This window comes from Salvelinus alpinus, chromosome 24 (assembly GCF_045679555.1).
Source record: "Salvelinus alpinus chromosome 24, SLU_Salpinus.1, whole genome shotgun sequence".
Lineage (NCBI taxonomy): Eukaryota > Metazoa > Chordata > Actinopteri > Salmoniformes > Salmonidae > Salvelinus > Salvelinus alpinus.
Window position 1 is genome coordinate 31,476,021 of NC_092109.1, and position 26,755 is coordinate 31,502,775.

General features: G+C 41.4%; 4 protein-coding genes, 1 long non-coding RNA gene and 1 other non-coding gene across 7 annotated transcripts; 3 read left to right on the top strand and 3 right to left on the bottom strand.

Annotated features, from left to right (window-relative positions):
• Nucleotides 1–5,882: 5,882 nt before the first annotated feature.
• On the bottom strand, nt 5,883–9,798 carry LOC139552628 (aristaless-related homeobox protein-like). Its single transcript, XM_071364518.1, has 5 exons — nt 9,501–9,798; nt 8,398–8,932; nt 7,365–7,410; nt 6,390–6,694; nt 5,883–6,231 (listed from the first exon to the last, which is right to left on the bottom strand). The coding sequence occupies exons 1-5, from the start codon at nt 9,679–9,681 to the stop codon at nt 6,006–6,008; spliced, it is 1,293 nt and encodes a 430-aa protein (XP_071220619.1). The 5' UTR covers nt 9,682–9,798; the 3' UTR covers nt 5,883–6,005.
• Nucleotides 9,799–10,543: 745 nt separating this feature from the next.
• LOC139552625 (sperm-associated antigen 16 protein) lies at nt 10,544–12,604 on the top strand. Its single transcript, XM_071364514.1, has one exon. The coding sequence runs from the start codon at nt 10,608–10,610 to the stop codon at nt 12,504–12,506; it is 1,899 nt and encodes a 632-aa protein (XP_071220615.1). The 5' UTR covers nt 10,544–10,607; the 3' UTR covers nt 12,507–12,604.
• Nucleotides 12,605–12,893: 289 nt separating this feature from the next.
• Nucleotides 12,894–16,275, top strand: LOC139552627 (coiled-coil domain-containing protein 82-like). Its single transcript, XM_071364517.1, has 7 exons — nt 12,894–13,734; nt 13,901–14,126; nt 14,221–14,313; nt 14,413–14,537; nt 14,693–14,863; nt 15,122–15,310; nt 15,593–16,275. Exons 1-7 carry the CDS (start codon nt 13,213–13,215, stop codon nt 15,656–15,658), a joined length of 1,392 nt encoding a protein of 463 aa, XP_071220618.1. The 5' UTR covers nt 12,894–13,212; the 3' UTR covers nt 15,659–16,275.
• Nucleotides 15,727–17,886, bottom strand: LOC139552629 (uncharacterized). Of its 2 annotated transcripts, none has more exons than XR_011670459.1 (3): nt 17,629–17,886; nt 16,755–16,948; nt 15,727–16,454 (listed from the first exon to the last, which is right to left on the bottom strand). It is a non-coding gene; the product is annotated as an uncharacterized lncRNA (long non-coding RNA). The 2 variants fall into 2 exon arrangements; XR_011670458.1 differs by having other exon boundaries at nt 17,493–17,644.
• Nucleotides 17,887–18,016: 130 nt separating this feature from the next.
• On the top strand, nt 18,017–18,088 carry trnac-gca (transfer RNA cysteine (anticodon GCA)). The gene has a single exon. It is a non-coding gene; the product is annotated as a tRNA-Cys (tRNA).
• Nucleotides 18,089–18,818: 730 nt separating this feature from the next.
• On the bottom strand, nt 18,819–24,900 carry LOC139552626 (protein O-glucosyltransferase 3-like). The gene is made up of 8 exons (XM_071364515.1): nt 24,559–24,900; nt 23,056–23,253; nt 22,388–22,671; nt 21,965–22,181; nt 21,671–21,867; nt 21,317–21,511; nt 19,409–19,513; nt 18,819–19,282 (listed from the first exon to the last, which is right to left on the bottom strand). The coding sequence occupies exons 1-8, from the start codon at nt 24,791–24,793 to the stop codon at nt 19,139–19,141; spliced, it is 1,575 nt and encodes a 524-aa protein (XP_071220616.1). The 5' UTR covers nt 24,794–24,900; the 3' UTR covers nt 18,819–19,138.
• Nucleotides 24,901–26,755: the final 1,855 nt, after the last annotated feature.

A 26,755-nucleotide genomic window follows, 5' to 3' on the forward strand; every position in this document is an offset into this window, starting at 1 on the left:
CTCCTTCATAACAATATTTATCATGATCAATTTGTAATGAGCTCCTCTGTGGCTTTTGGAATAAGCTTCTGGTCCAGCTCATTTGTTGATGGCTGGAATATGCTAAGCCTATCACAAAAGGACTTTAACCATTTTGATGATAGAACACTTATATAGGTTGAGAATAGCTCTGATAGCAGCTCAGCTATTCATCCAGTCATTTCTGTAGAATCCATTCTTACAATTCCTGACCCCTCAGACTGTCCATTTTGTCCAATGCAGCCAGTTGAAATGTTTTCTCAAGTGGTGGTCATTTTGGGGAGGAGAATAAATGATGCGCCTATATATTCCTCTCGGGTCAGGACATTTTGACAGCCCTCACTTTACAGTGGTCGCAATCAGAACGCATCCACAATGCAAATTGGACCAATCACTGTCCTAGGAGCAGGATAAGGAGACAGCGGGAAAGAGGGCGCCATCACACTGCCTGGATGGCCCGTGTTGATTGAAAACAGTCTTCAGACTCTGGGAAATGATAGGGAGAGTAATTGATGAGAGGGCAAAAGGATAGCCCTTCATAAATAATGGGACATGGAGCATGTGTTTGAGCTGGCCAGCTAGGCCTCGTTTGGAACGCTCAAGACGAGCTTCAGGCCTGGTTTTTTCATCTGGGGCCGGAGCACTGAGAGGCCTAAAGGATCGTTATCATCACACGTTGCCATGATTGATGTCACTTGATTGAAAAAGGGGACCCTCTTAGAATGGATTTGTTTAAATGTTAGTGAACACTTTGGGAGTTTGTAGCGAAAGGCAGGGAGGCTGGTTAGATGTGTAATCAATAGATGAACGCTCATCTGTCTAGGCCGGACTCCGGGGGAGAGGCTAACATGATTCTTTCTCCGTCCTCTGTTCTTCAGACACCACTTAGGCATTCAAGGTTAGCTGTATATATTTATTCATCAATTTATTTATATTCCCCCTGATTCAAGGGCCACCGTTCAGCAGCACGCAACAGTTCAGACGTATAATTCTGAGAAAACACACACACAGACATACACACATCAAGACGAATAAACACACACCTCTACTGATTTAGAAAATGCATTTGCATGTTAAACTCCATGGCGTTTCCCACCCTTCAATTAGACTTGTACTGATTCACTCATACATTTCCACATAGCTGAAAGTATGCAATACCTTATTGCAATACCTTCTAGTCATGTAGCACCCAACACTTTAAGCAGCTAGGCTAAAAGTAATTAAACTACATGTGCATTCCTACACTCAAAATGGAATGCACAACTTGTTCCAACATGAAAGGTGACCCAATTGGACATTTAATTTATTCTTCCCTATGAATATCTCTGCCAATGCTGTTGAGATGAGACCAGAGAACCTAATGATTGGCCTCTGTTCTGTGGTTCACTGATCAGACCTCTGTCATTTAGTTCCTAACAGATTTGGCTGCTGGTCATCTGAGAACAGACCTGCAAAAGCATAGATACCACACAGATGTGTTCTCTCACCCGCAATGCATGGCAACCTTTTAAACCCATTTTCCCCTTAATCATTCAGGCACATTTGTTCCCTTTTCCTCTTTAAACTCAATAGCTCAGGAATAAGCTCTGATTTCTGAATAGGACAGGCAACAGCGAAGAGAGAGGGATGAAGAGAGGGATGAAGAGAGAAATGAAGAGAGAAATGTCAGAAGGAGGAGAGGATGGAGATTCAGGGGGATGGCGCTCACAGCTAATCTACATGTAGACCACAATCCTCTCTGCCTGATTGGTGTCTATCAAGTTAAATGTGGAGGCAATTTAAAACACAGTGTGAGCTATTTGGTGAAACGTAAAAAACGCAGACGATTGAATGTCTAATATCAACAGATTCTCTGTCGACTTTGATTGTATTCTCTTGTGAACAACTTTTCATTCCCCCTCCGGCTACCGCGCTCTCTCATGCCCTGTATCTGTAACTCCTCATACTCATGTCCTATCATGTGGTCTGTGCGATTACATGCATATTTACATGTCATTTACCACATTGATAACCTAAAATGGTCCTTAATCTGCTCTGCTCATTTTCTCTCAGGCTCCATGTCTTGCTGGGACTCACTCAGCCCACCCCCTGAGCCCTGCACCATTGTGAATCCACTGGCACAATTGTCAAACCAATTATTAATTCTCTGCAATTACAATCGCACAAAGAACTTTTCTCTGCTCGGAGTGATGATTAAATTAACAGCTATTCCAGCTGCCTAATAACATCTAACAGAATATTCATAAGCAGCTCAAATGGAATGTGTTATCTCCATTAGCTTCATCATGCTCACTTAATTACATGCTTGTTATTGTATTTACACCTTGTTAGCACTCACTGAAGCTGACACACTTTGTGACTGGCTGTACAGCCTGTAGAAGAGATTATCACAGCATCTCTCTCTCTCGCTCTCTTTCGTCATCTCTCTCTCTCTCTCTCTCTCTATCGCTCTCTTTCCTCTTCTCTCTCTATCTTTCTGTTTTGCTATTTTCTACTCTCTTTTCTACAAGTCATTTTAGCTCTCATTTTCAAAATAATGTACTCTCTTTCCTCAGCCTTTCTCTCTCCTCTCCATCTTTCTTATTCATGCTGTAAGGCATGCCATTTGACTTGTGATATGGCTCCTGCTGTGCTCCTGCTGTGCCCCAGTGGTGCTTTCAGGTGAATGTGTTCAAGGGAAAAAGATGCCTCATACAGTCTCCATCGCTTTAGAATGATCTATCTACCTCTCCACTCCTCAGATTGTTCAAATACAAATCAGAAAGATAAAAAATCTAATCTTGAACAATTGATGGCATGATTGCTTTTGTTTTGATTACCTTTAATGTTCCTCTTTATCTTCCCTGTTTTCTCTTTACTTTCTCTTGTATTGGGTTGTTTTGTGATATCATCATGTGCTCATCTCTCAGAGTTTCCCCCATGACTCTCAATCTGTGCCAGTTGAGCAGTATTTGTCCAATGCTTGGAATGAGGCCTGGCTGTGTGATGGCCATTGTCACAAGCCCTGTCACCAAGGTATGGGCGTTATAAGGCGCTTGAAAGGATTTTTTTTAAGTATATATTTTTAATATAAACTAATTGCTAAACTGATTATTATGTTTTAAATTCATGCTTATCCCTATTCAATTATTCTTCCCTCTTTCCAAATGTATTTTCCTCTTTACATATTTTCCTCTTTCCTTAGATTCACCTCATTTCCCCCTCTGTTTGTTGATATCATCAAATTTGTACATTCAGAATACGTAAATGGGAAGGTTTTAAATTATTTCTAAATACAAATTTCGGAAAATGTTTATTCAATAATAGAGCTCTAATTTGTTCTGATATATATTTGTATAAGTCAATAACCCATCTACAGAGTGGGTAAACTTTTTCTCTCTCTCACGTGCTCTCTGTACTGTTCATGCTGTTGAATACACATCTCAATTATGTCCTCAGAATGATTTCATTATTCATTTCATTGCAACACAGTTAAAAGCAAGGATAGGTGCAAAGTTTGCCATTTGAAAGTTTATTGAAAATGAAAATGTTTTTCTATAATAGAATATAATTTGTTATGATATTTTGTACACTTCTCTCTATCTCCGAGCCAGCTCCCCAATGTCCACCTTCCTCTTCCTTTCTCTCCCTCTCTCCTCCTTCTCTGCCCACATGGCAGTAAGTCAAAGTTTGGTTGTAACTCCCCTACAGCTGTGAGGTGGAGTAAATAGTCCCCTTTCTCCAACCTGGAGGGAAAAGTCAATATGCCATCTACAGAGTGGGTAAACTCACTCACTCTCTCTCTCTCTCTCAGTGAGTTTATTTTTATCTTATTGATGGACTAATTTGTGATCCAACAAAATGCCTGGCATTTGAGGCGTTGCACAGTGACAACTTAAAATTGGTGGCTACTAATTTTTTGCCTCTGTTTATCCAAATTATAACTTGTTGGCCTTTATTGTTTCATTGCCTGCATGTGCTGTTGTTCTTTAGTCTGATTAAACAACTTGTGTGTGGTCAAATGTGTTCAAAAACATCTTGGCATTCAGAGGAGTGTTTCAGCATGGCCTGTTTCCCTCTTTGGGGCTTATATACCAAAGCCTCTCAACCACCCATCACAATATGACAGGTGTTTGGCTGTTCCTTGTTTTCTTCTTGCCTCTGGGTTTCCTTGTAATGCCTGGATTAGCCTACTCAATGAAATTCAATTTACTGTGTTGCTGATAGTCCTTTGAAGGGGGATTGGTGTAGGCCTATCCTGGACTATTATTCTCTCGCCATTATTCATGACATTGTCGAATATGTAAGTAGCCTGCCTCAGGGAATAATGGAACCCCCAGCCTTTTAACAACGTGATTTCCTTGTTGCTCTGAATGGAAAGCTATGAGATGACAAACCGCTTAATAAATAAAGTCTTCTAATTGGATGAAGGAGAATGAGCTGCAAGGGAATTAACGCAAGTCGCACAATGAGTGCCATACTTCAGTCATTCTTTGCTTTTCAAAATCGATCAGTCATTCAACGTTATCTCCCGTCGATTTTTAAGGTTTATTCATCCTGGAACAGGCTTCACTAATCGGGTTATTGTCCATTTTTAAAGATGCGTTCTTGAGATGCCGACGAAATGCGGTATCATGAAAACAATGTTACATTTTAAAATATTTTTCGAACTGTTTCTTTGGGTATGCGCGCACACATACACATAGATGTAAACGCTTGGAAAACACTTGGAAAGATAGTTGGGAATGAGTTAGCCCTTGTAACAATGCCCCTATACTAAAGGGAATCCAGCTGGTGAAAACAGAAATAAAGCTACTTCCAGTGACCCTTTAATCTAAAAATCGCTTTATCGTGTCGTTTAAATTAGACGAGATTAGTAAGTAAAAGACGCGAGGGATTTTCAATAAAAAGATAAATTAATCCGAGAGGTAATTTCACGCGATTTGGTTCAGCAGCATGGACGGGGTCAAATTGAGCAGAAGAGTTAAATAAAGGTTAAAATATATTTTAAAAAGGCGCGGTAACTGCTATCGAGTTAATAGCCAATGGTAGGGCTCCCGAATTAAGACGTGAGATCAAGAGGAAAAACTAAATCTAATGAGTTGGTAGGCTTCGGCACCACATATGAAAATAAATTCTGTATTTTTTTAATGTCTTTTAATGCCGGTCTACGTTTTGTTGCAAAATAAATATGACCATATAAATCCCTTAATCTACACCTTTGTCCCTGTTTAAGAGTTGAATCCAGCTCTTGAGATCCATCAGTGGGACAATAAACTAGGCTACATCAATCCATACTGGGCAAGAGTATTTTTGGAGACACATCTGTTTCTCTTTTGCATGCTTGTTAATACTGTTTCATGCTGTTGAATACACCTCTCAATTCTGTCCTCAGAATGATTTCATTTAGCATTTTTCATTTCAACACAGTTAAAAGCAAGCAACGGTGCAAAGTTTTCCATTTGACAGTTTTTTGTCAACTGATTCATCTGAAACCAGGAAAGAAAACTTAATTTTATATATATATATATATATGTAAAAATGTTCCTCCTGAAAACTTGCTTCTGGCTCATACATGATTGATCATAAATAATAACTTGATTACCCAAGTAATTTAATTAGACTGCGAAAATCTATCTATCAACAAGCACCATATCATCAATACATTAAATATACATTAGGCTTATATGATCTACAGCATTGCTCTCCTTTTAAACCTCTCCAGGGCCTAGAGCTGTTCCTTTGGTGGCTTGTAGCACCCTGTGCGAGGCTGCTAATGGGTCATTCCTGAGGGTCAAAGGGCAGGGAGTTCACTATTTGTATTTCTTCTCTCTTCCTCAGTTTATGAGGAAAGCATGTTGTGGACAGTCTGGAGTAACAGAACATTGGGACAACTAACTGGGAAAGATGAGGCCTTGTTGTGCTATAGCCTACCACTTCAAAGCTGCTATTCCTTTGGTCATGACTCCTGCTCCATGTAGAGGGAATTGGAGGGGGTTTATTGTCTCTCAACACACCTCCTTCCCAGTGGTGCTGGAAGGTAGGATGTTGAGTTGTGTCAGCTGAGCTGAGTGCTCTTTGGCTTTGAGGCGCAGTGCTGCGATACTGGAGGCCCGGCGGTCCACAGGCGAGGAGGGGGAGGCCTCTGACAAGGCCGTTGGGGGCTGGACTGGGGCCTCTACTGCAGGTATGGGCTGGCGTAAGAGTGTCAGGGGACCCATGCTGGAGAAGAGTCTGTCAATGGAAGAAGAGCGATAGGGAAGGTTGGAAGAGATAGATACAGAAGATGTCAGGGAAGGAGAGAAGTGAGAAATAATTAATTATACATATAGTCCAAAGTAACCACTTCAATCAGATGAAGCCTTACTAATAGAGGTGCTGATGGTGCTCACCTTCCAAATGAGGGGCTAATAAAGGTGGGGTGTCTAAACATGGCTGCTCCCAGGAAGGGGCCAAATCCCAGGGGGGAGGAAGAGCTGGTGAGGGGGTGGGTTAGACCCTGGAATGAGGTGGTAGCAGCTGTCCAGGGACAGTCCAGGGAGGGGTGAGAGTGGGGCGAAAAAGGACTTCCCTCCAGGTAGTGGCTTAGGTGGTGTGCTGCACCCAGGGGTTCAGAGATGGGGTGGCCCTGGGGGTGAGTCTGAACCCCAGATTTCTCTCGTTTCCGCCACTTAGCTCTACGGTTCTGGAACCACACCTTAGATAGAGGGAGGAAAAGAAAAACGATTAGGCCTAGCGTTGGGGTTAGAGTTATGTTATGGTTAGTATTTCAAAATGTTTGGTAACATACTTAGTATTATCTATTTAGTATGTGTTACTTATTGAAATTGTAATTTGGGCATGATAATAAAGCATGTTTTGTTCAAATTGAAAGTAAAACAATTATTGTCGACAGTGAAGAGAACAGAGAGGGAGGATTCCCCTCCATACAGAGGGTAGCTAGCACCTATAACGGCGTCTATCTGACTAGAAGTGCGAGACATCATCATATCAATGCAGGACTATTACAATAAGAAGATGGGAAATCAAACCGCATTACCCGCCACCACTATGCGAGGATGGCACTTACGTCAATACTGGCTGTTTGAACTGATATTAAGTGCACGATAAAGTCATGAACGCTCTGAAGCAAATTCCGTTTTCTGGTGTGTTTTTTAAATAATTTCCCCTCTCACTGTCTAAAGTGAACTGTATTACTTAACGTAATAATAATAATACCAATAATATGCAATTAGGTCTATCATAGACTTTACACTTGTATTATAATGCACATTCTTATAGGATATCATATAATGTTCTTGCATGCTATCGAAAATAAATATGGTCATAATGATGTAAAATATGAACTAATAATAATTTAGACTCACTTGCACACGCGCCTCGGTGAGATTCAACTGCATCGCTAACTCCTCCCTAAATTGAAAGAAGAAAAAATGGCAAATAATATTCAGTATCATCGCTTTAAACATACAAATCCAATGATGACAATAATACAAGCCTAAAGATACAATAGAAATTACATTATATAAAATATGAAATATTGTTTGGATTAGCCTACTTTCTGTGTAGGCTTCTTATAATGAAAATAAACAATGACAATTCATAGCTATCAATCTTCAAAATTCTGCTGTTTGAATCAATAGATATCCTGTCTCACAAATATGTTGCAATTATGCAAACAAATAGCTCCACCATTTAACAAACCTTTCTATCTGCAGCAGCCAACTTCAATTGACCTCTCAATAATTTAAACACATTCGAACAATATTTTAGGCTAAAAAAAAATTGCAACCACAATTATCATGAGTAAAAAATCACAATATTTCACAATTATAATTAATAATAATTAAAAATTGTGTGTCACTGTCAGATCATCATTACAATGGGTTTAAAGGAATATAATATTTAAAGCAATATAATAGCCTACTCTATAATATTTAATTGGTATTCTATTCCTCGCACACACACATCTTTTAATATTTCGTTTTGTTATGTGTGAATTATAGTGTACAACACGTATTATTATTAGTAGTAGTATTATTAATAAAAAAGTAGGCTAATAGTGCGTAATATGACTGTTATATAATAATTCATAACAATTTAATAAATAATATTACTGTTCTGATATTACTATTAATGATAATAAATGTTTGATATTCTTACATTTCTTAGCCAAACAATGTTCATTTATATGTTGATCACCTCAATGCAAGGATTTACCATTAAAAAAGGCTAACTTTCGAATCATATCTAGACTCCCAATTTGGGTTATCACAAACTGAAAGCTCAATTTTTATTTTATTTTCATAACCATAGGCCTAGCCATATATGCAACAGATTAACATTTTGATAGTGTTAAAATAACTGATTAAAAAAAGTGCTGGCACATGAGAATTCTACCTCGTGAACACATCCGGGTAGTGCGTCTTCTGGAAAGCTCTCTCCAGCTCCTCAAGTTGATAACTTGTAAACGTAGTCCTGTATCTCCTCTGTTTTCGCTTTAGCATCCCCTCCTCTGAGTCACTGCCAGCTGAAAGGCACACGTTGTCCTCGCTATCTTTTACATCTCCATCGATGTGCAAACTCTCCCCGTTCTTTGGGGACGTTTCTACGTCTTCGCAGATGCGCTCCTTGCCAGTGTCCTCGAACTTTGGGGCGCCAAGTTCACCCTGCCCCTCTTTCCCTCGCCCGAGGTTCTGTACTTCCTCGGTCGGACTGTGGGACGCGTTCTCCCTGTATGATTTACTGCGGCTGATGTTAACTTGTGGCGCCTGAGTGATTTTCAGAATTTCGTGGGCTTTGTCTAGAGAACTCTCCCTATCTTTTTGCTCCTCATGCTCGCGAATTCCGCGACTGGAGTCCATGAACTTCCCCGCTGGGCCATATAGACGCCACAACTTGGTGGGCAGGTGTATGTCGGCATCTGTCTGAGAGGCTGTGAAGGCAGACCGTTTATTTTAAGGAACTTATAAATAATCAACAGCGTAATATGCAATATGTTTAATAAGACTATTATATAGCCCTGTATAGGCTAGTCTTCTCTAAAAACCCATAGGCGGGTCTAATGAAATTTAAGTTAAATGCAAAGGGCAGGCTGCACAAGTTTTAATCTTAAAACTCAAACCTATTTTTTGTGTGTCTCATGTTGTTTTGTTCGTATGCGTTTTGAACGCTATATCCAGTGCTTGACATGGGCGGGAGCTGAGTAGGCCTACCGGCACCTCAGGTTTTACTGCTTGAGCTCCTGTTCCTCTTTTAGACTATTAGCTCAAACGTATCGTGGAGCTCCTGCACCTAAATACTGTATAAACATTACCGGCACCCAAAATGAGTACCGGAATCTATTTCAGTCCAAGTCAAGCACGGGCTATATCTTAACCATTAGCTGCAAATGCAATATACAGTTGGACATGTTTACATTTGGACATGTATTATTTAATTGCATATTGCGCCCAGAGTAGGGTGCAAGGTGTTACAGAGAAAGTCAACCAACAACATATTACCTTCCAAAGACGCATTATGCTCCACTCTCCCAGCCAGCACTGGTAAACTTTGCATTCCTGTGAGTCTGACTTTGAGAGGACTTCTCCGGCCGAGTATGCTTTCGATGCAGTAAGAGAGCATGGGGGATTTAGGTTTACTCTCGGTTGTGTCAGAAGCATCTTTCTCACTTGGATGGCTCATGTTTTTCGCCGCACAGGTGAGCCTCTTGTCCGGACTGAGCTTGACTGCGTAAAAGTATGTTCGTCAACCGCGCTGCCTCCCCTCTCTCATCCCCCGTCTACACTGACATCTGAGGCTACTTTACTTGTCACAGTCCCAAATCTGTCGCATCCACGTGTTCTAGGCTTCCTATTGGTTGCCAGCTGAAAAAATAAGCATAATAGCCCCCGATTGTCAGTCAAGTTCAATTTCAAGAACCAGCCAGATCACAGCTTACTTTTTTAAAGAGCTGTTGCCATACGTTTCGATGTTAGGCTATTAAAACCCTTATCATTTAAATTCTTACGCACGTTTAGATCAGACACTTTGACATATGGATAAAATTGTGTTATAGACCTAGGTAAGGAAGAACAATAACCTATAGGTAGGATATAGGTTATTATAGGACAGGTTATATAGGGGGACTGACGTTTTAATGTGCAGCGATCAGTGCTAAGGTGTGTGTCATTGAGTAGTGCTATAACGTCAACCGTGAATTGAATATGCCACCTGCTGTAATTGTTTTGCCATTGCAGGTTAGGAAACGAACGCAGTTTTCGTTTTCTCTCTCGTTCGCTCCCTTTCTATTTCTCGCTCTCTTTATTGGCAATTTGGCATGAAGTACACAAGTAGGCCTAGCTATATAATTACCTTTTTTTTATCACATTGAATGCATTCAAATCAATGGCAATAGCATTAGATATTGTGTGTTTCTGTCTATTTTACGCACTCCTGCGTAATTGTTGTAGTTGAGGAATAAAGGATTGGGGGAAAAAATAGATGTAAATTTTTTTTTGATTGAAAATCACTCACATTTCTCTGGCCTGTAGGTTTGAATGGCTTATCAATTTTCATAGACACTTGGCAAACAGGATGTTTAAACTCTCAGCGTTCGAGAATGTGTGACCATGGAGACGGGTAAACAAACCAAGAAAGCGGTTGTTGGTAGAATGGCTGCGAAAAATGAAACAGCGCAAGAATCCGTCGATGGGCCATATTACCTCGAAAAGGTGTTGATACCAGATGACTCAGACGACGATTATCAATATGAGGAAGTTCTGGCCGATGAAGAAAGGAGCATGGCAGAGGGGGATGATGAGGATTTGGAGGCCGCGGTAAGAGCATTGCGCGATGCTTCAGATGGAACGGGGTCAGTGTTACAGAGGCTCAGCTCAGCTAAGCAACCCGTCTCCCACATTCCAGAAGTGGTGGACGACTTTCTCCGCAACTTCCTTGTCAAAATGGGCATGAGCAGAACTTTGGATTGTTTCCAAGCAGAGTGGTACGAAATGGAGCAGAGGGGGTTGTTGAAAACCGAGCTAGTGGAGTTTGTGCCTGACGCGTATACACACAACCAACTTCTAGACAACGAGCTGAAGAATGTACAGAGAGAGCGGGACAGCTACAGGCAGGCAGCTTCCAAAGCTAGCGAAACACTGGTCAAGCTTCAGAAAGAGAGGGATTTCCATCGTCTGCAGCATAAGCGTGTTGTCCAAGAAAAGAACAGGCTTGTTGAAGACATCAAACGACTGAAGAAGCACTATGGGTCATATGAGCCTGCACTGAAGCAGTTGAGTGATAAGTACCAAGTGGCGCTGAAACAGAAGATGCTCATCAGTTTAGAGAGGGACAGAGCATGTGGCCAGGCCAACAGCCTGGAAGCCACCCTGTGTAATGTACATTCCTCATCTACAATCCGCTCAGCCAACAGAGACACAGGTCTGCCCCCACAACAGGAGAAATATCAGAGTAAGTCTGGGAAAGGAGTCCAGCTACAGAATGATGGAATTGCCCTCTATGACCAAGACAAAGACCCAACTAAAAACACAGCTCAGAAACACCCGAAAGACTCAGAGTTTCCTGTCAGCAGCCGTGTGAACCCCTACTTAGGCCAAATTAAAGCCCTGGCCTCACACTGCCCCAAAGCATCTGGATTCCGCTTCACCAACTCACTGAAGGCCCATACCCTGCCAATAAGCTGTCTCGCCCTGCACCCCCGCAAGTTTATTGTAGCCTCCTCCAGTGACGATCAGCTCTGGAGGTTGTGGGGTATGCCCATGGGGGACATGATCATGACTGGAGAGGGTCATAGTGATTGGCTCTCTGGCTGCAGCTTTCACCCAAATGGTGGTAGCCTGGCCACCACCAGTGGAGACACAACAGTAAAGATCTGGGATTTCTCCCAAGGCCGCTGCATCCTGACTCTGGATGGTCACACCCATGCCACTTGGGGCTGCTCCTTCCACTCATGTGGGGACTTTGTGGCCTCCTGCTCAATGGACAACACTACAAAGGTGTGGGACCTGCAGAGCGAGCGCTGTCGTAGCACGCTGCGTGGCCACGTTGACTCGGTCAACAGTGTTACTTTCCTGCCCTTTTCCAACACTCTTCTTACGTGTTCAGCTGATAAAACCCTGTCTTTGTGGGACGCCAGGATTGGCCTGTGTGCACAGACCTTCTATGGCCACCAGCACTCCTGCAACCATGCCACCTTTAATGCACTGGGCAACACTGTTGCCTCCTGTGATTCATATGGAGTGGTCAAACTATGGGATGTGAGGAAAGTAGCAGCCATGATAACCATGGACACTGGGCCACATCCCAGCAACCAAATGGCCTTTAGCCCGTCAGGCCGAACACTGGCTATCGCCAGTAATGATGGCTCAGTTAAGCTGGTGGAGCTGGCATCTACTCAGGTGTCCAGTTTATTGGGCCATGATGATGCTGTCCAGAGTGTAGTCTTTGATCACAAGGGGGAGTACTTATTATCAGCTGGGTCAGATGGTGCCATTCTCATCTGGTCATGAAATTAATAAATGCTTAAAATGATTTTTAGCTGATTATTAAATGTAAAATAGACTTCTAATTGCTGACATGTGTTACATTATTTGATTCTTGCACAGAATTCTGTTCTCCAATTATCTTATTTTTGAAGAACAGTTACCATTTTTCCTGAATAAAATAAGATATTTTAAAGATGTTTTATAATTTACTAATTTATTTCTGAATTGAAGCATGAATAAGGTTTTAATGACCTTATTTGCATGATTCACATTAGCTATGCCTATGATTAATACAAATGACTAATTTAATTGACACAAGTAGTATGTCTGCCAGTAAGGGAAAACCTAGTCGTTTCTCTCTAGAATGCCCAGGTGCGGCGCTATGATTTTAGTAGCCCTTTTTTTGAGTGGAGAGCGGAAGTGGGAAGAAGCAGACAACATCTACAAAAACAAAACAAAACGTGCACACGAGATACAATTGGATGTTTCATTTTTTTAAGGTTCACCGAGATTAAAGCTTGGTATCAACTTAGAGTAACGTTGTTTACATATGGTTGCTCGCATAGATAATGTTTTGTAGGCGACATTTTACACAAATGAGCATGTTCTGCATCTCACATTAGCTAGCTAATTGCTAACGTCAGCCAGCCAGCCAGCCAGGGAGCCAGGGTTGGTAACCTTATTTAACTTTTATTTGGTCTGTTAACTTAGCAGCACTGTGTAAGCAACTATGGAAAGCCTGTACAAGCGTCAAGTGTTCGCGACGATGCGAAAAAATAAAGCTGAAGCAAAGAAGAAAAGGGCTCAAATCGGTCTGCCGTCGTCTATCCTTGATGACAGTGACGAGGAGTCATGCGCGAGCACGACCAGCATCAGCGCCTCAGACTCAGAGAGTGAGTATCAGAATTCGGACAGCGGGAGCGAAAGTACACCTGCCAGTGGAGAACAGAGTGAAGGTAGTAGCTCCAGCGAAGGTAGATCCCGTCCTCGTCGGAAGCGCGTCCTCGCTGACAGTTCCAGCGACTCTGACAGCGACGTAGGAACCAAACCCAAACGGAGAGTCGTTCCCAAAAAACGCATTAAACAGCAAAGTCAAGATTCTGATTCGGAGGACCAGAGTGCTGCACAAAATGCCAAACAATTTGCTGAAGCCAAAGAGACCGCAGCTAAACGAAAGCAACGCCAGTCTCAACTCCTGGCATTATCCAAGAAGATGAAGTCCCGCGTCCCGAAACGCAGGGGCACGTTGGAGGTATCTTATCACCATATATAATGTAAACGACATAACATAACATGCAGTATCTTTAAGTGTTGATCCATTGTGCAAATTCATGTCACATACACCCACAAAATGTCCATAAGGTACTGAGGAAATGTTTAACATTGTTTTACAACCAATGTTTTGTTCGCTTGTAAAGATTCAGGATTCGGGTGAAGAAGAGAAAGGTAAAGAAGCGAAAGATGCTAGTGGTGATGAGGATGATGACCACAATGATGATGCCCCTGAATTATTGGTGGGCAGTAGTGAAGAAGAGGCGGCAGATGACAGCGACAGTCAGAAGGACTTCATAGTTGAGGATAAGAAAAAGACAGGGGACAAGGAGTCGTCGTCAGATGAAAAGGCTGTTTCTCTTCCACGCCAGTGTGAGTCTTAGCTGACACTATATCATGGGTCAATGTTTACACCTGAAATCACCACTACTATATGTGTTATGATTAATTTTCCTCTTTTTGCTAGTCATCACTGGGTCTCAGCTCAATCACTTTCAAGTGGTCGTCAAATCCCTTATGATCAACGTCCTGGATGAAACCTTTCTCAAGTCTCTTTATGGTAAGTGTTTTTTTAAACAATAATGGGTCTTTAACACCATCCCCAATTGACTGTATCATCCAAGTGTAGGGAATCTAATTGGTTGATCACTGTGAGCAGGCGGTGATCGGACAAAGCGATATGCTCAGGAGATGATGGCGTCGCTGTTCCACTTTGATGAGCGGATGATCCTCCCTCGCCTGGAGAACCTAAAACAGAGGAGCCGCTGGACTGACCGGTACAAGGTGAAGAAACATTTCAGAGAACTTAAGTCATTCAACATTGGCTGCATATTCACTGATCTGTATACATCTATGCTTGTACTTTGGCTAAGACTTCCATTCCATTGAAAAAAACAATATATGCAAACTGAGGTATGTGTTTTTGTGTCCATGTACAGGAGCGGGTGGAGTGTTACCCCAAGGTCCAGCTGATGAAGTTAGGATTGCATGGGAGTGTTTGTGAGGCATGCAAGCTCCAGCGACAGTGCAGTTTCAGTGTGAGTCTCTCGGGGCAACTGTATGACCTCAACAGCCTCCAAGAGGACCAACTCATGCCCAGTGACACACAGGTACTACATCTGAGAAGAAATCAACAGTCTTTGTTTTATCCATCGCTGTCCCCAGATGAACATATTTAGTACGTGATGTTGGCATCCCATAAAATCCACCCTAACAAAAAGTACATCACAACAGATCAACATCAGATCAAATAATTATGTATCCTTATCCTTGCACCAATTTAACCTTTTGTGAAATGTCAGGTTTGCAGTTTGTCTGAGAGGGTTTTCCACAACGGGTTTACCTTGCATGTCTTTCCTAAATTACAGGCTTTCAGTGTGGGCTCTGTTTGTGCCAGCCGAACAGAGGTGTATCATGCTCTGAAACACTTCAAGTACCACTTGTTTCAACACTGCCGGACAGTGATGGAGGAGGAAAAGAATGCCGAGGAGGAGCCGGTGAAGGAAACTGTGAAAAGGGTGTTCACAAAACTGGAGGAGAGTGGCTGGATCTCAGAGGTATATACCCCACTTACTCTCCATAAAATGACAGTACTCCTCATTGAATCATCAAATCAAACTTTGTCACATGCGCCGAATACAACAAGTGTAGACCTTACCGTGTAATGCCTACTTACAACCTCTTAACCAACAGTTCAAGAAAGAGTTATCTAATGCCTGTTTCAGTAAACCCTCTTTACTTGTTCCCCCAAACTCCACATGTGTAGAATAGAAAGCAATGCTCTCTGATTTTCTTTACTGACCATCACTCGCTGTTTCACTCCCATGTCTCTCTCTTAGGAATATGAGAAGTTCCAGGACCATCTCAATGAGGCAGACTACTTCCAGGAGGAGAAGCTAGACTGAAGGTTTACAACAGACAGGATCATGGATCCATATCTACATCATATTATCGGCATCCATTTAAGTTTTACTGTTTATTCTGCACATTGTTAGGAAAAAAGTGTTTTATTCATATAGACATTTTTTGACTTTCATTCAATGTAAACATTTAAGATTGTACTGAAAGCTTTTTAATAACTATTTTCCTCCTTTAGTCGTTACCCTATACAAAGACATCTATTGTACCTGTATTTTATCAACCATTTTATATCAGTAAATGCTCATAAGCAACCAAAACATTTAGTGCAGACATATGTTATATACTGTATGTGCAAAGATGAAGCAGAATACTCTGGTACTGCTGTAAATCAAATAAATGCTACCACTGAGTGTTTTCTTTAAACTGTCCTAGTTACCTTCCCTACTAAGTTGAAGCAGTGTTGTCCTAATAGTTAAGATAATGTCAAATGGAGTTTGCTACAACAGATGAACTCAAATGAATTGACTATATAAACATGAGTAATGTTCTCTGTGGACTGCAGTATAGGAAGGTACGACTCTTGTGAGTTGCTTATTTTCTATTAAAAACGCCTGTGTGCTGCTTCGTAACACAAACCAATAATAAAAACTACATTAAACAACATGTTGTCCATCCTCATACAATTGCAGTGTGAAATATGAATGTATCTGGCATGTAAGAAACTTAAATACAGAAATAAACCCACAGACAAATGTAACACTAGTTGGGAGACTTACATCAGTCCCAACTTGTACTCCATCCTGAGATGTGGCTCTCCCATCAATTCACATTGAGCTGGATCTGCAAGAAAATATAAATATGACCACATTAGTCACACCCCTTTGTAAAACAGCTGAATGATGGCAGTTTTCAAATACTCTAGTAAACAGTAAACTATACAAATAAAGTTGCATACTAATTATGCGCCAAAACATTTAATGGGTGTAGCAACCAACGTTTCGGCATGCAGTGTTGTTCTTTCTTCAGGATTGAAGAAGCCACTGTGTGCCAAAACGTTGGGTGCTACACCCATTAAATGATCAGGGGCATAATTGATTAGTGTGTGCAACTTTTTTTTTTTTATAGTATTCAAATACTCACCATTAAGAACATCCTCAAACCAGATGCTCTCATCACTCCCACTGAGTGTGTCTAGGGCAAGGTTGGAACTTTGTAGGAATTCCTAAGTTATTCTGCAATCTGGCACACTTAGACGAGAGTGCACTGAAATTGGAGTTGATAGCCAGAGTGAATTTACGAACACACCCTTTGTAGGAAGTCAAGCGCCGAGTCTCCTAGGATAAGATGACAGTGTAATAAAGTGTGGGAAAGACAGATGCCTGTGTAGTACACAATCAAAGACACTGAAAACTAACTAGATAGCAATTAAATGTACAATCATTTTGTTAGCTTAGTACATTTAGCAAGGTAACTAGCTAGCTAGCAAATTCCTAGAAAACTGGCTAACTAGCTAGTATGATGGATCATTGGTATGGATGGACCAAACAAAGCTAGCTGGCTACTATACCGGTAAATGGTTAGCTAACGTCAGCTAGCTACTTATCTAGATAGTTAGGATGAAGGTGATTGTAAGATATTAACTAGACTTGGTTGGTAAAGAGTAAAATCATTTGTAATGATTTTGAATACCAGTCGGTCACAAGGATAGGAATCAAAGGTGAAAAAGGATCGGCTTGGATTTTAGGTCAAGAGGGTCATTGTTTTTGACCTCTCGAAATGGGATCAGTATGAAAAGCTTTTCTAGAGTAATATGCTATATGATACTGGGTTATAAGAAATTGTTACAAAGCTGGCTAGCAAACTACTCAAAATGCTCACCATGGCTGCTGTCTTGTCATTCAAATGAACAAATACTGACTGCCTACTTCCGGTGTAGGCTCTGAAACTTTATATTTATTTTATTTAACTGGACAAGTTAGGTAAGAACAAATTCTTATTTACAATGATGGCCTACCAAAAGGAAAACGGCCTCCTGCGGGGACGAGGGCTGGGATTAAAAATAAAAATAAAAATGTAGGACAAAACACACATCACCACAACTAGATAGCGTCGAGCTACTACTAGAAAAATATACTTGGTTTGTATCAAAACTGTAGCGATAGACTTTAGTCAAAACATTTAAATTATCTAGGAAATAAAACCACAAGCAGTCCAAAGTGAAGTCAATGTTGTAATACTCTACGTAAGCTTTACAATCTAAGCATAGCCATCTGTGCTGTTGAACGAGTAGCTATTAGTACTAAAGCATACCCTACGTAAATGTAACAATATACGCATAGTCATCTATGTGCTGTTCAATAAGTAGTTATATATGTTAAAATATTCCTTCATTTACACGCGCAGGGGGTATAGCTCAGTGGTAGAGCATTTGACTGCAGATCAAGAGGTCCCCGGTTCAAATCCGGGTGTCCCCTCATTTTTCAGATTTTTAGTCTTAGTTATAGACAAGACTGATGGACCACAAGCAACAGTAACTATGAGGCAAATATGTAGTTTAATTGCACAATCATAGGTTATTGTCACGAGTCTTGCTCTGAAGGCAGAATTTAGCGATTTCCGCTAGATGGTTGAACCGCAAAGTGAAACGTAGCTATATTGTACAAATTCATGAAAACATTTCGCTTTTTGGTCTTAATTTAAGGTTAGGCATTATGGTTAGCAGTTAGCAGATTTGATGACTTTGTGGCTGTGCCAGCTAGTGACCACTCTGCAGAGCCTCTTCCAGACCAACATTTATGCCGAAAAACGCTAACCTGCTTTAGAAGAGTCCAAAAAGCAATCAATCTATAGTATATCATGCCAACAAATTGTTTTATATTGTCCCCATCCAAGGAATATCTATAGTAATGGACATTGCTGCCATGCTATGTTGTCGTCTTAGGTTTCTCTTTATGTAGTGTTGTTTTGTCTCATTTGTCGTGATGTGATTTGTCCAATTTTTTTATTTTTTTATTTTTAATCCCAGCCCCCATCCCTGTAGCGGGTCTTTTGGTAGGCCATCATTGTAAATAAGAATGTGTTTATAACTGACTTGCCTAGTTAATAAATAAAGGTTATATAAAATAAAAAATAAATAACCAAGGCAAAGGACATGATCTTGGTCAATCAGGAGGTTAACAACATCAAAGGCAATATAAGAAAATATAAAAAATATATACATTTTTATAAAAATGTAATCATGATGACCATCATACAATTACAAAATGCAGTACAAAATATCACAGAGGACAGTGAAAACAGTGGAAATAGATGTTTGCATAATGGTCTTGTCAATAAAGCAGTCATATTCCAGGCTCAGCAAAGTGAGCTGTGACGTCATATTCCAAATGGAATATTTCTCTATATGAATGTTGGTACATCCACTTAGCTAGCAGTCCTGATCATAGCAGTAATTCTTCCTTTAATAAGCACTTTCTGTATTGAAATAGCTAGGGTCTCTCCCCTTTCCTTTCACAGTGTTTTGATCAGAGTTCATCCTTTTTCCGGCTGGGATCATCTATTTGAGGCTCTCGCTGACAGCTGCAAAGGGCACTCTGGTCTGAAGGCTGGGGCACCAGCTCCATATCTGGATGTTGTGTCGGCCGGCTTGTCTGACGCTCAGAGTACATCTGTTATGACAGGAAAGAACTTCCTCAGCCGGGTTTCTTTTATCAATGATAAGAATGCTACCTTAATATATGAGCTGATTTAGCATTGGCAAGCATAGCATAAAAACACTCCCAGGAGGCAATTACCTGTAGCACACTATAATAGTAACAGTACAGTCTGTTCGGTTGTACCAGCTCTCTTACAATTGCCTGGCCTGCTTTAGCGATTGCCTGTGCTTCAGCATCATTCTCCTGCAGGGAAAATAAAGACATTACTATCTTAATCAAATATCCACAAAAAAACAGCTAAATCCTAATGGTAAAAAAATGCATTCGCATTGCAAGCAGACAAACATACAAATGGTAGCAATGCATATTGACAAACATTGACAAGCACTCCTTTGCATGTCCTTCTTTAACATGCACTTACTGCTTGGCATACGACGCAAGGCGTTACAGAGGGTAGTGCGAGTACATCACTGGAGCTGAGCTCCCTGCCATCCAGGACCTCTATACCAGGCAGTGTCAGAGGAAGGCCCTAAAAATTGTCAAAGACTCCAGCCACCCAAGTCATACTGTTCTCGCTGCTACTGCATGCCAAGCAGTACTGATGCACCAAGTTTGGAACCAACAGGGCCCTGAACAGCTTCTACCTACCCCAAGCCATAAGACTGCTAAATAGTTAACCAAACCTATCTGCATTGACCCCCTTTGCACTAACTCTTTTGACTCATCACATACGCTGCTACTACTGCTTATTATCTATCCTGTTGCCTAGTCACTTTACCCCTACCTACAGTGCATTCGGAAAGTATTCATACCCCTTGACTTTTTCCACATTTTGTTAAGTTAAAGCCTTATTCTTAATTTGACATTCAGAGAAGCCACTCCTTCGTTGTCTTGGCTGTGTGCTTAGGGTCATTGTCCTGCTGGAAGCTGAACCTTCACCCCAGTCTGAAGTCCTGAGCACAGTGGAGCAGGTTTTTAATCAAGGATCTCTCTGTACTTTGCTCCGTTCATCTTTCCCTCGATCCTGACCAGTCTCCAAGTCCCTCCCACTGAAAAACATCCCCACAGCATGATGCTGCCACCACCACCATGCTTCACCGTAGGGATGGTGCCTGGCTTCCTCCAGATGTTACGCTTGGCATTCAGGCCAAATAGTTCAATCTTGGTTTCATCAGGCCAGATAATCTTGTATCTCATGGTCAGAGTCCTTTAGGTGCCTTTTGGCAAACTCCAAGCGGGCTGTCATGTGCCTTTTACTCAGGAGTGGCTTCCATCTGGCCACTCTACCATAAAGGCCTGATTGATGGAGTGCTGCAGAGATGGTTGTCCTTCTGGAAGGTTCTCCCATCTCCACAGAGGAACTCTAGAACTCTGTCAGAGTGGCCATTGGTTTCTGTTCAGTGACCAGACATTTTTTGGTACCCTTCCCCAGATCTGTGCCTCGACACAATCCTGTCTCAAGAGCTCTACGGACAATTCCATCAACCTCATGGCTTTGTTTTTGCTCTGACATGCAGTGTCAACTGTGGCACCTTATATAGACAGGTGCCTTTCCAAATCATGTCCAATCAATTGAATTTACCACAGGTGGACTCCAATCAAGTTGTAGAAAATCTCAAGGATGATCAATGGAAACAGGATGCAACTGAGCTCAATTTCGAGTCTCGTAGCAAAGGGTCTGAATACGGTATGTTTTTTATTTTCAATACATTTGCAAAAATGTCAAAACTTTTTCGCTTTGTCATTATGGGGTATTGTGTGTAGATTGATGAGGGAAAACATTAATTTAATCAATTTTAGAATAAGGCTGTAAAGTAACAAAATGTGGAAAAAGTGAAGGGGTCTGAATACTTTCCGAATTCACTGTATATTACCAAATTATCATTACTCATTGTGTATTTATTCCTCATGTTATCTTTCTATTATTTTTTCTCTCTGCATTGTTGGGAGGGGCCCGTAAGTAAGCATTTCACTATTAGTTTCCCCCATATTGTTTACGTAACAAGTGACAATTTTGGGGGGGGATTTGACTCTCTCCCTTCTTACCTTAGCCCACTCAATCTTTTGGATGAGGTCAGAGAGACTCCTCTTCACAGGGATGTAGTGGGTGCCTGGCTTCAGATGGGTGTAGAAATGCTCATAATATGGTGAGATCTGCTTCAGCACCAAACTGTTCCCCAGCATTAGGTAAGGGAACCTGTAAGCTGCCACTGTGCCATCCACGTTCACCTGATACTTATACTATAAATGGGAGAGGGAACTCAAGGTGTCACAGTTCTGAATAAATAAATTAAATCAACAACGGCTAACATTTCTTTATCTTCTCACACAGGTAAAATCAGTTTTCAAATGGGAAACTGCTGGCTTTGGGTGATTGGAGTGTTCAGAATGTTCCCTCACCTTGAAGAAGTCAAAGAATCCAACAAGATTTGCTTTCCCCAGATCCTTCTCCCTTTCCCTGAAAAAGAACCAGCCAGTGATCCCGGCGTCTAGCAGCTCTGGGTTTTTCTTGGACAGAGTGACTAGGTGAAGGCGCTCTTCACGACTGTCCCGGCCACGGAAGAAGGCCTGTTCCGTTTTGTTGGCCCAAGGGGGACCTAGACACCAAGGAAACAGAATAAGGTTATTGTGAGTAATGAGGTGTAAGTAAGCAGAATGAGGTTAAGGGATAGTGTATGAGGTTATACATCTTACCTGTGTTGCCTTGGACTGACAGTAGGTCATTGGAAACGCCCCTCATGGTCTCCAGGGTTGAGTGAGTGATGTCGTAGGTGGGCAGGATGATGTCTCGGGTGTCTGTGGAGCCACACCAGGAGATGATTGGAACAGGCCCAGGATCGTCATCTGCTTTCCTTGTTTCCATTGGCCAGTCTCCTACATTGATGTAAAATTCCACATCAGGCAGCCTCACCTTTCAATTCAAATTCAGAGACAAAGACATGGGAGCTCAGTTTATGCAGAACAATGAACTAAACAATTATATTGAAAATACGGTATTAGGAGAGTTTCAGGCAAGGGACAAAGTATCACAAAACAGTTCAGAAAGGAACATGATCATACTTCTTGATGAAAGGACAGAGACCTGCACACAAAACCCCCCACAAAGCAACTCTTTACCTTCCTGGCTAGGGATAGTAACATCTCATCAGAGAACATCTTGAAGTCAGTGTATTTTCCCAGCGAGCGACGGTACACCTGGTTGTTGATGACAGCATAGTGAATGAGACCTCCTCTGTTGGAGAACCGGCGGGGAACTTCCTGTAGGAGGCGCTGCAGGTCAATGGAGGGGAAGGCATTGAAGTCCCTCTGGATCTGGGGTTCCTCAGCAGGACACTGCATAATGCTCTGCCAGGTGGGAACATCATGCTCTGGGCAGTCACAGTACTCATGATAGACTGGGCCTGAGTATATACAACCAAAGGGATGCATCATGTGGAAGCAGTGAGAATAGATAAAATTTACAACATACTGCCATCTAATCAAGTGTTTCCCAGCTCCAGTCCCCCCAACAGTACATATTTTTGTTATGGCCCTGGACAAGCACACCTGATTCTACTTGTCAACTAATCATCAAGCCCTTGACAAGTTAAATTAGGTATTTTTGTCTGGGGCTACAATAAAAATGTGTGCTGTTGGGGGTATTGGAGGATACACTGATCTAGCCTATATTATTCATACAGGCATACTCTGATGAGGAGTTCACTTGTAATTTCTGTCAAATGATCACACTAATCTGCTTTCATTGAAATAATCTGTGAAAGTTAGCCATTGACTGATATAGGTACCTTGTAGGGTGTAAGGTGACTTTGCAACGTGACTGTCTCTGTAGAGTACTTCGACCTTCAGTCCCTTGAGGATACTGCCATACAGACGGTACCTCATCAGAAAAGAACCATCTCCTCTGTCCAGGGGGAGGGGGACGTGGATGCGGACATGCTCCTTCTGTGAGAGTGAGACAATCTTCACTCTGAATGAGTCTTTACCTACATGTAAAGAGAAATAAAATTAGTTAGATGGATCACCTCTATAATGGAAACAATAATGTAACCATAGGGTCAATTAGAGATGGAGTAATTTTCAGTCTGCAAAGACTAAGCTAACTGGGGGAATAAAAGGGTCCCCAATCATGGACACTGTTTAAGAGTTTGATTTTGTGCAGCAATAAAACATTGGCTAGAGCAACAAAAACATGTATTTGGTAGATGACAAACTCCCCATTGTATATGAGATCTCAATTGATATTGGGGTAAAATGCCTTAAAAAGGATGGGTTGCTAAAAAGTTTCCCAAAAGAGATCTTTGATAAGGGATGAACATCCAACAGATATGAAATAATTGGGTGCGTTCGACCGGATCACTTTTGTCAAGTCGGTGACTATCGTTGTTCACAGCCTTTCAAAGTGTGTTGCATTCTGGGATAAAAATTGTCTGACTTGCGTCTACATGTCCACTGCTTACTTACAAGCCATTAACCAACAATGCAGTTTTAAGAAAAATAAGTATAAGTAAAAAACAGATCAGTTAAAACATTTTTAAAACAAATAATTAAAGAGCAGCAGTAAAATAACAGTAGAAAGGCTATATACAGGGGGCACCGGTTAGCTGAGGTAATATGTACATGTAGGTTGAGTTAAAGTGACTATGCACTGCATGAACCTTACAAAAATCATGAGATCAAAGGTCATGAAGTTGACTTCAAATTTCTGCAGTTGCTCTTCACCAATTTCATCCTGCAGCCATCACCTGCATTGTGGGAGGCGCTATTGTCAAGCAATCATTAGGGTGTTTTTACTTGACCCACGCGAAAGAAACAGAAACCAATTTGCTACAATTCATGTGTAGCCTACAGAGAATGAGGCTACATGTGATTGAGGCTCTCCCTCACTAATTGATTGCACACATGTGATTCCAGGTTGCGAGTGTGTGATATTGGTGTTGGATAAATGTTTTTTCGACATAAAGAAAACATTTTATAAACAATGGCAACGCTGCCATAAACAATGACAACACTGCATTTCTTGAGGCGGCAGGTAGCCTAGTGGTTGGGGCGTTGGGCCAGTGACCGAAAGGTTGCTAGATTGAATCCCAAGGTAAAAATCTGTCTTAAAAATAAGAATTTGTTCTTAACTGACTTGCCTAGTTAAATAAAATATTGATCTGAGCCTTGCTTTGGAAAACCACATTACTTTCGGCTGTCGCAGATGCACCTCCCCCGACGTCACTCAACTTTCGTCTTCAGTCGGTTGCGCCCATTGATTTGAGGTAATTCTGCAGTTTATCAACACTTACCTGGAGAGAGGGTGAAGTTTTCCCCAGCTGAGTTGACAGTCTGGATGATGAAGTATCGGACGGGCAAAACGACTTTTGGGTCGAGCCCTGGACCCCAAACAAGACATTTTTCAGGACCGACTTCACTAGCTTGACAACACGGAAAGTCACTACAACATGTGGATAATATTAAAACTATACAAACTAACGGAAATAAACTCCGTATAGGGATGAGTAGATTATCTTTACGCGTCATAGTTAATTTCTAAAAGTAGACTAGCAAACTAATATATATTTTTAGGGTACCAATTATGCAGGCAGCATCTCGTCTTCAGAAAAGGGTGGAGATCGGGGGGTGAAGTTTTGATTTGGCGGAGTGTGATTGGACGATGTATGGACTCGTGGGTATTGAGGAATTTTGATGAAATACGCACAGGAAAAAGCATTTGTTTACACAGACCAATTATCGATTGGATATTACAGAAGAATACCGTATATTACACGCTTTTAATTAAACAAGATTCGTTTAATGTCACTCGAACTTTTTTCCAGACTGTGAATGTACCATGAAAATATCCTCGGTGTAGTCCACTGGGATCCATACTTTAGTTCCGCTTACGCAAAGCAACAGTACATAGGCTTAACAAAAAATATTTAAACAAAAATATTAACTGTGCTTATATGTGCAACGCAGGGCTCTACGGTGCGAGCATTTTACTCGCATATGCGCTTAAACATCTAGCTGTGCGACCTGGAATTTTTATTTAGGAGCACCAGTGAAACTAGAAAAATGTAAGATTCTAGTTTTATTACCTCAAATATTTTTCATTGTGCTCTTCAATTTATTTGTGTTTGCAAACATTTTTCAACTTGTAAAAAAGCATAGAGCCCTGCAACAGTAGAGATGTGATTGTTGCCTAAAATATGAATTCAATTAATGCATAGATTTAGTCCCGTTTTAGTCATGTTTTTCAACAATACAGAGGCCTGTAAGAAATAATTTTCACAAAAATGTGAATTGCTAAATAAAAATATTTGCACAATGTTACTCAAAACATCCCCCCTTTGCTAGAGTATTGACTCTTTCTCCCAATCACCACTGCTCAAGTAGTACTCTCCATCTGTAGTGGTATCTGAGTCATACTCCTCAAAGTCTGACAAACTGGACCTGTGACGTCTGATCAATGATAAGTGAATTTGAAATCTCTGTGGGCAAAATTGATGACTCATTGAACCGTAGAGGCCGGGGCAATGTCAGGCTCTTAGAGCTTAGGATGCGGTCTGTTCTATTTCGACTAACATAGGTTCTCTGGCTCAGTATGCAAGGAGGTCATTTTGCAGGGCTCTGGCAGTGCTCCTCCTTGCACAAAGGCGGAGGTAGCGGTCCTGCTGCTGGGTTGTTGCCCTCCTACGGCCTCCTCCACATCTCCTGATGTACTGGCCTGTCTCCTGGTAGCGCCTCCATGCTCTGGACACTACGCTGACAGACACAGCAAACCTTCTTGCCACAGCTCGCATTGATGTGCCATCCTGGATGAGCTGCACTACCTGAGCCACTTGTATGGGTTGTAGACTCCGTCTCATGCTAACACTAGAGTGAAAGCACCGCCAGCATTCAAAAGTGACCAAAACATCAGCCAGGAAGCATAGGAACTGAGAAGTGGTCTGTGGTCACCACCTGCAGAACCACTCCTTTATTGGGGGTGTCTTGCTAATTGCCTATAATTTCCACCTTTTGTCTATTCCATTTGCACAACAGCATGTGAAATTTATTGTCAATCAGTGTTGCTTCCTACGTGGACAGTTTGATTTCACAGAAGTGTGATTGACTTGGAGTTACATTGTGTTGTTTAAGTGTTCCCTTATGTTTTTGAGCAGTGTATATATACAGTGGGGAGAACAAGTATTTGATACACTGCCAGATTTTGCAGGTTTTCCTACTTACAAAGCATGTAGAGGTCTGTAATTTTTATCATAGGTACACTTCAACTGTGAGACGAAATCTAAAACAAAAATCCAGAAAATCACATTGTATGATTTTTAAGTAATTAATTTGCATTTTATTGCATGACATAAGTTTTTGATACATCAGAAAAGCAGAACTTAATATTTGGTACAGAAACCTTTGTTTGTAATTACAGAGATCATATATGTTTCCTGTAGTTCTTGACCAGGTTTGCACACACTGCAGCAGGGATTTTAGCCCACTCCTCCATAC

Coding starts and splice junctions, on each gene's coding strand:
- LOC139552627 (XM_071364517.1), top strand. CDS start 13,213: ATGGAAAGCCTGTACAAGCGTCAAGTGTTCGCGACGATGCGAAAAAAT. Junction 14,127..14,220: donor TGTTTCTCTTCCACGCCAGT/GTGAGTCTTAGC, acceptor TCTTTTTGCTAG/TCATCACTGGGTCTCAGCTC. Junction 14,864..15,121: donor TCATGCCCAGTGACACACAG/GTACTACATCTG, acceptor CCTAAATTACAG/GCTTTCAGTGTGGGCTCTGT.
- LOC139552628 (XM_071364518.1), bottom strand. CDS start 9,681: ATGAGCCATCCAAGTGAGAAAGATGCTTCTGACACAACCGAGAGTAAA. Junction 8,933..9,500: donor GCATAATGCGTCTTTGGAAG/GTAATATGTTGT, acceptor CTGCCTTCACAG/CCTCTCAGACAGATGCCGAC. Junction 6,232..6,389: donor ATTAGCCCCTCATTTGGAAG/GTGAGCACCATC, acceptor TTCCATTGACAG/ACTCTTCTCCAGCATGGGTC.
- LOC139552625 (XM_071364514.1), top strand. CDS start 10,608: ATGGAGACGGGTAAACAAACCAAGAAAGCGGTTGTTGGTAGAATGGCT.
- LOC139552626 (XM_071364515.1), bottom strand. CDS start 24,793: ATGACGCGTAAAGATAATCTACTCATCCCTATACGGAGTTTATTTCCG. Junction 21,868..21,964: donor GTCAGTCCAAGGCAACACAG/GTAAGATGTATA, acceptor CTTGGTGTCTAG/GTCCCCCTTGGGCCAACAAA. Junction 19,514..21,316: donor AAAAGATTGAGTGGGCTAAG/GTAAGAAGGGAG, acceptor TTTTCCCTGCAG/GAGAATGATGCTGAAGCACA.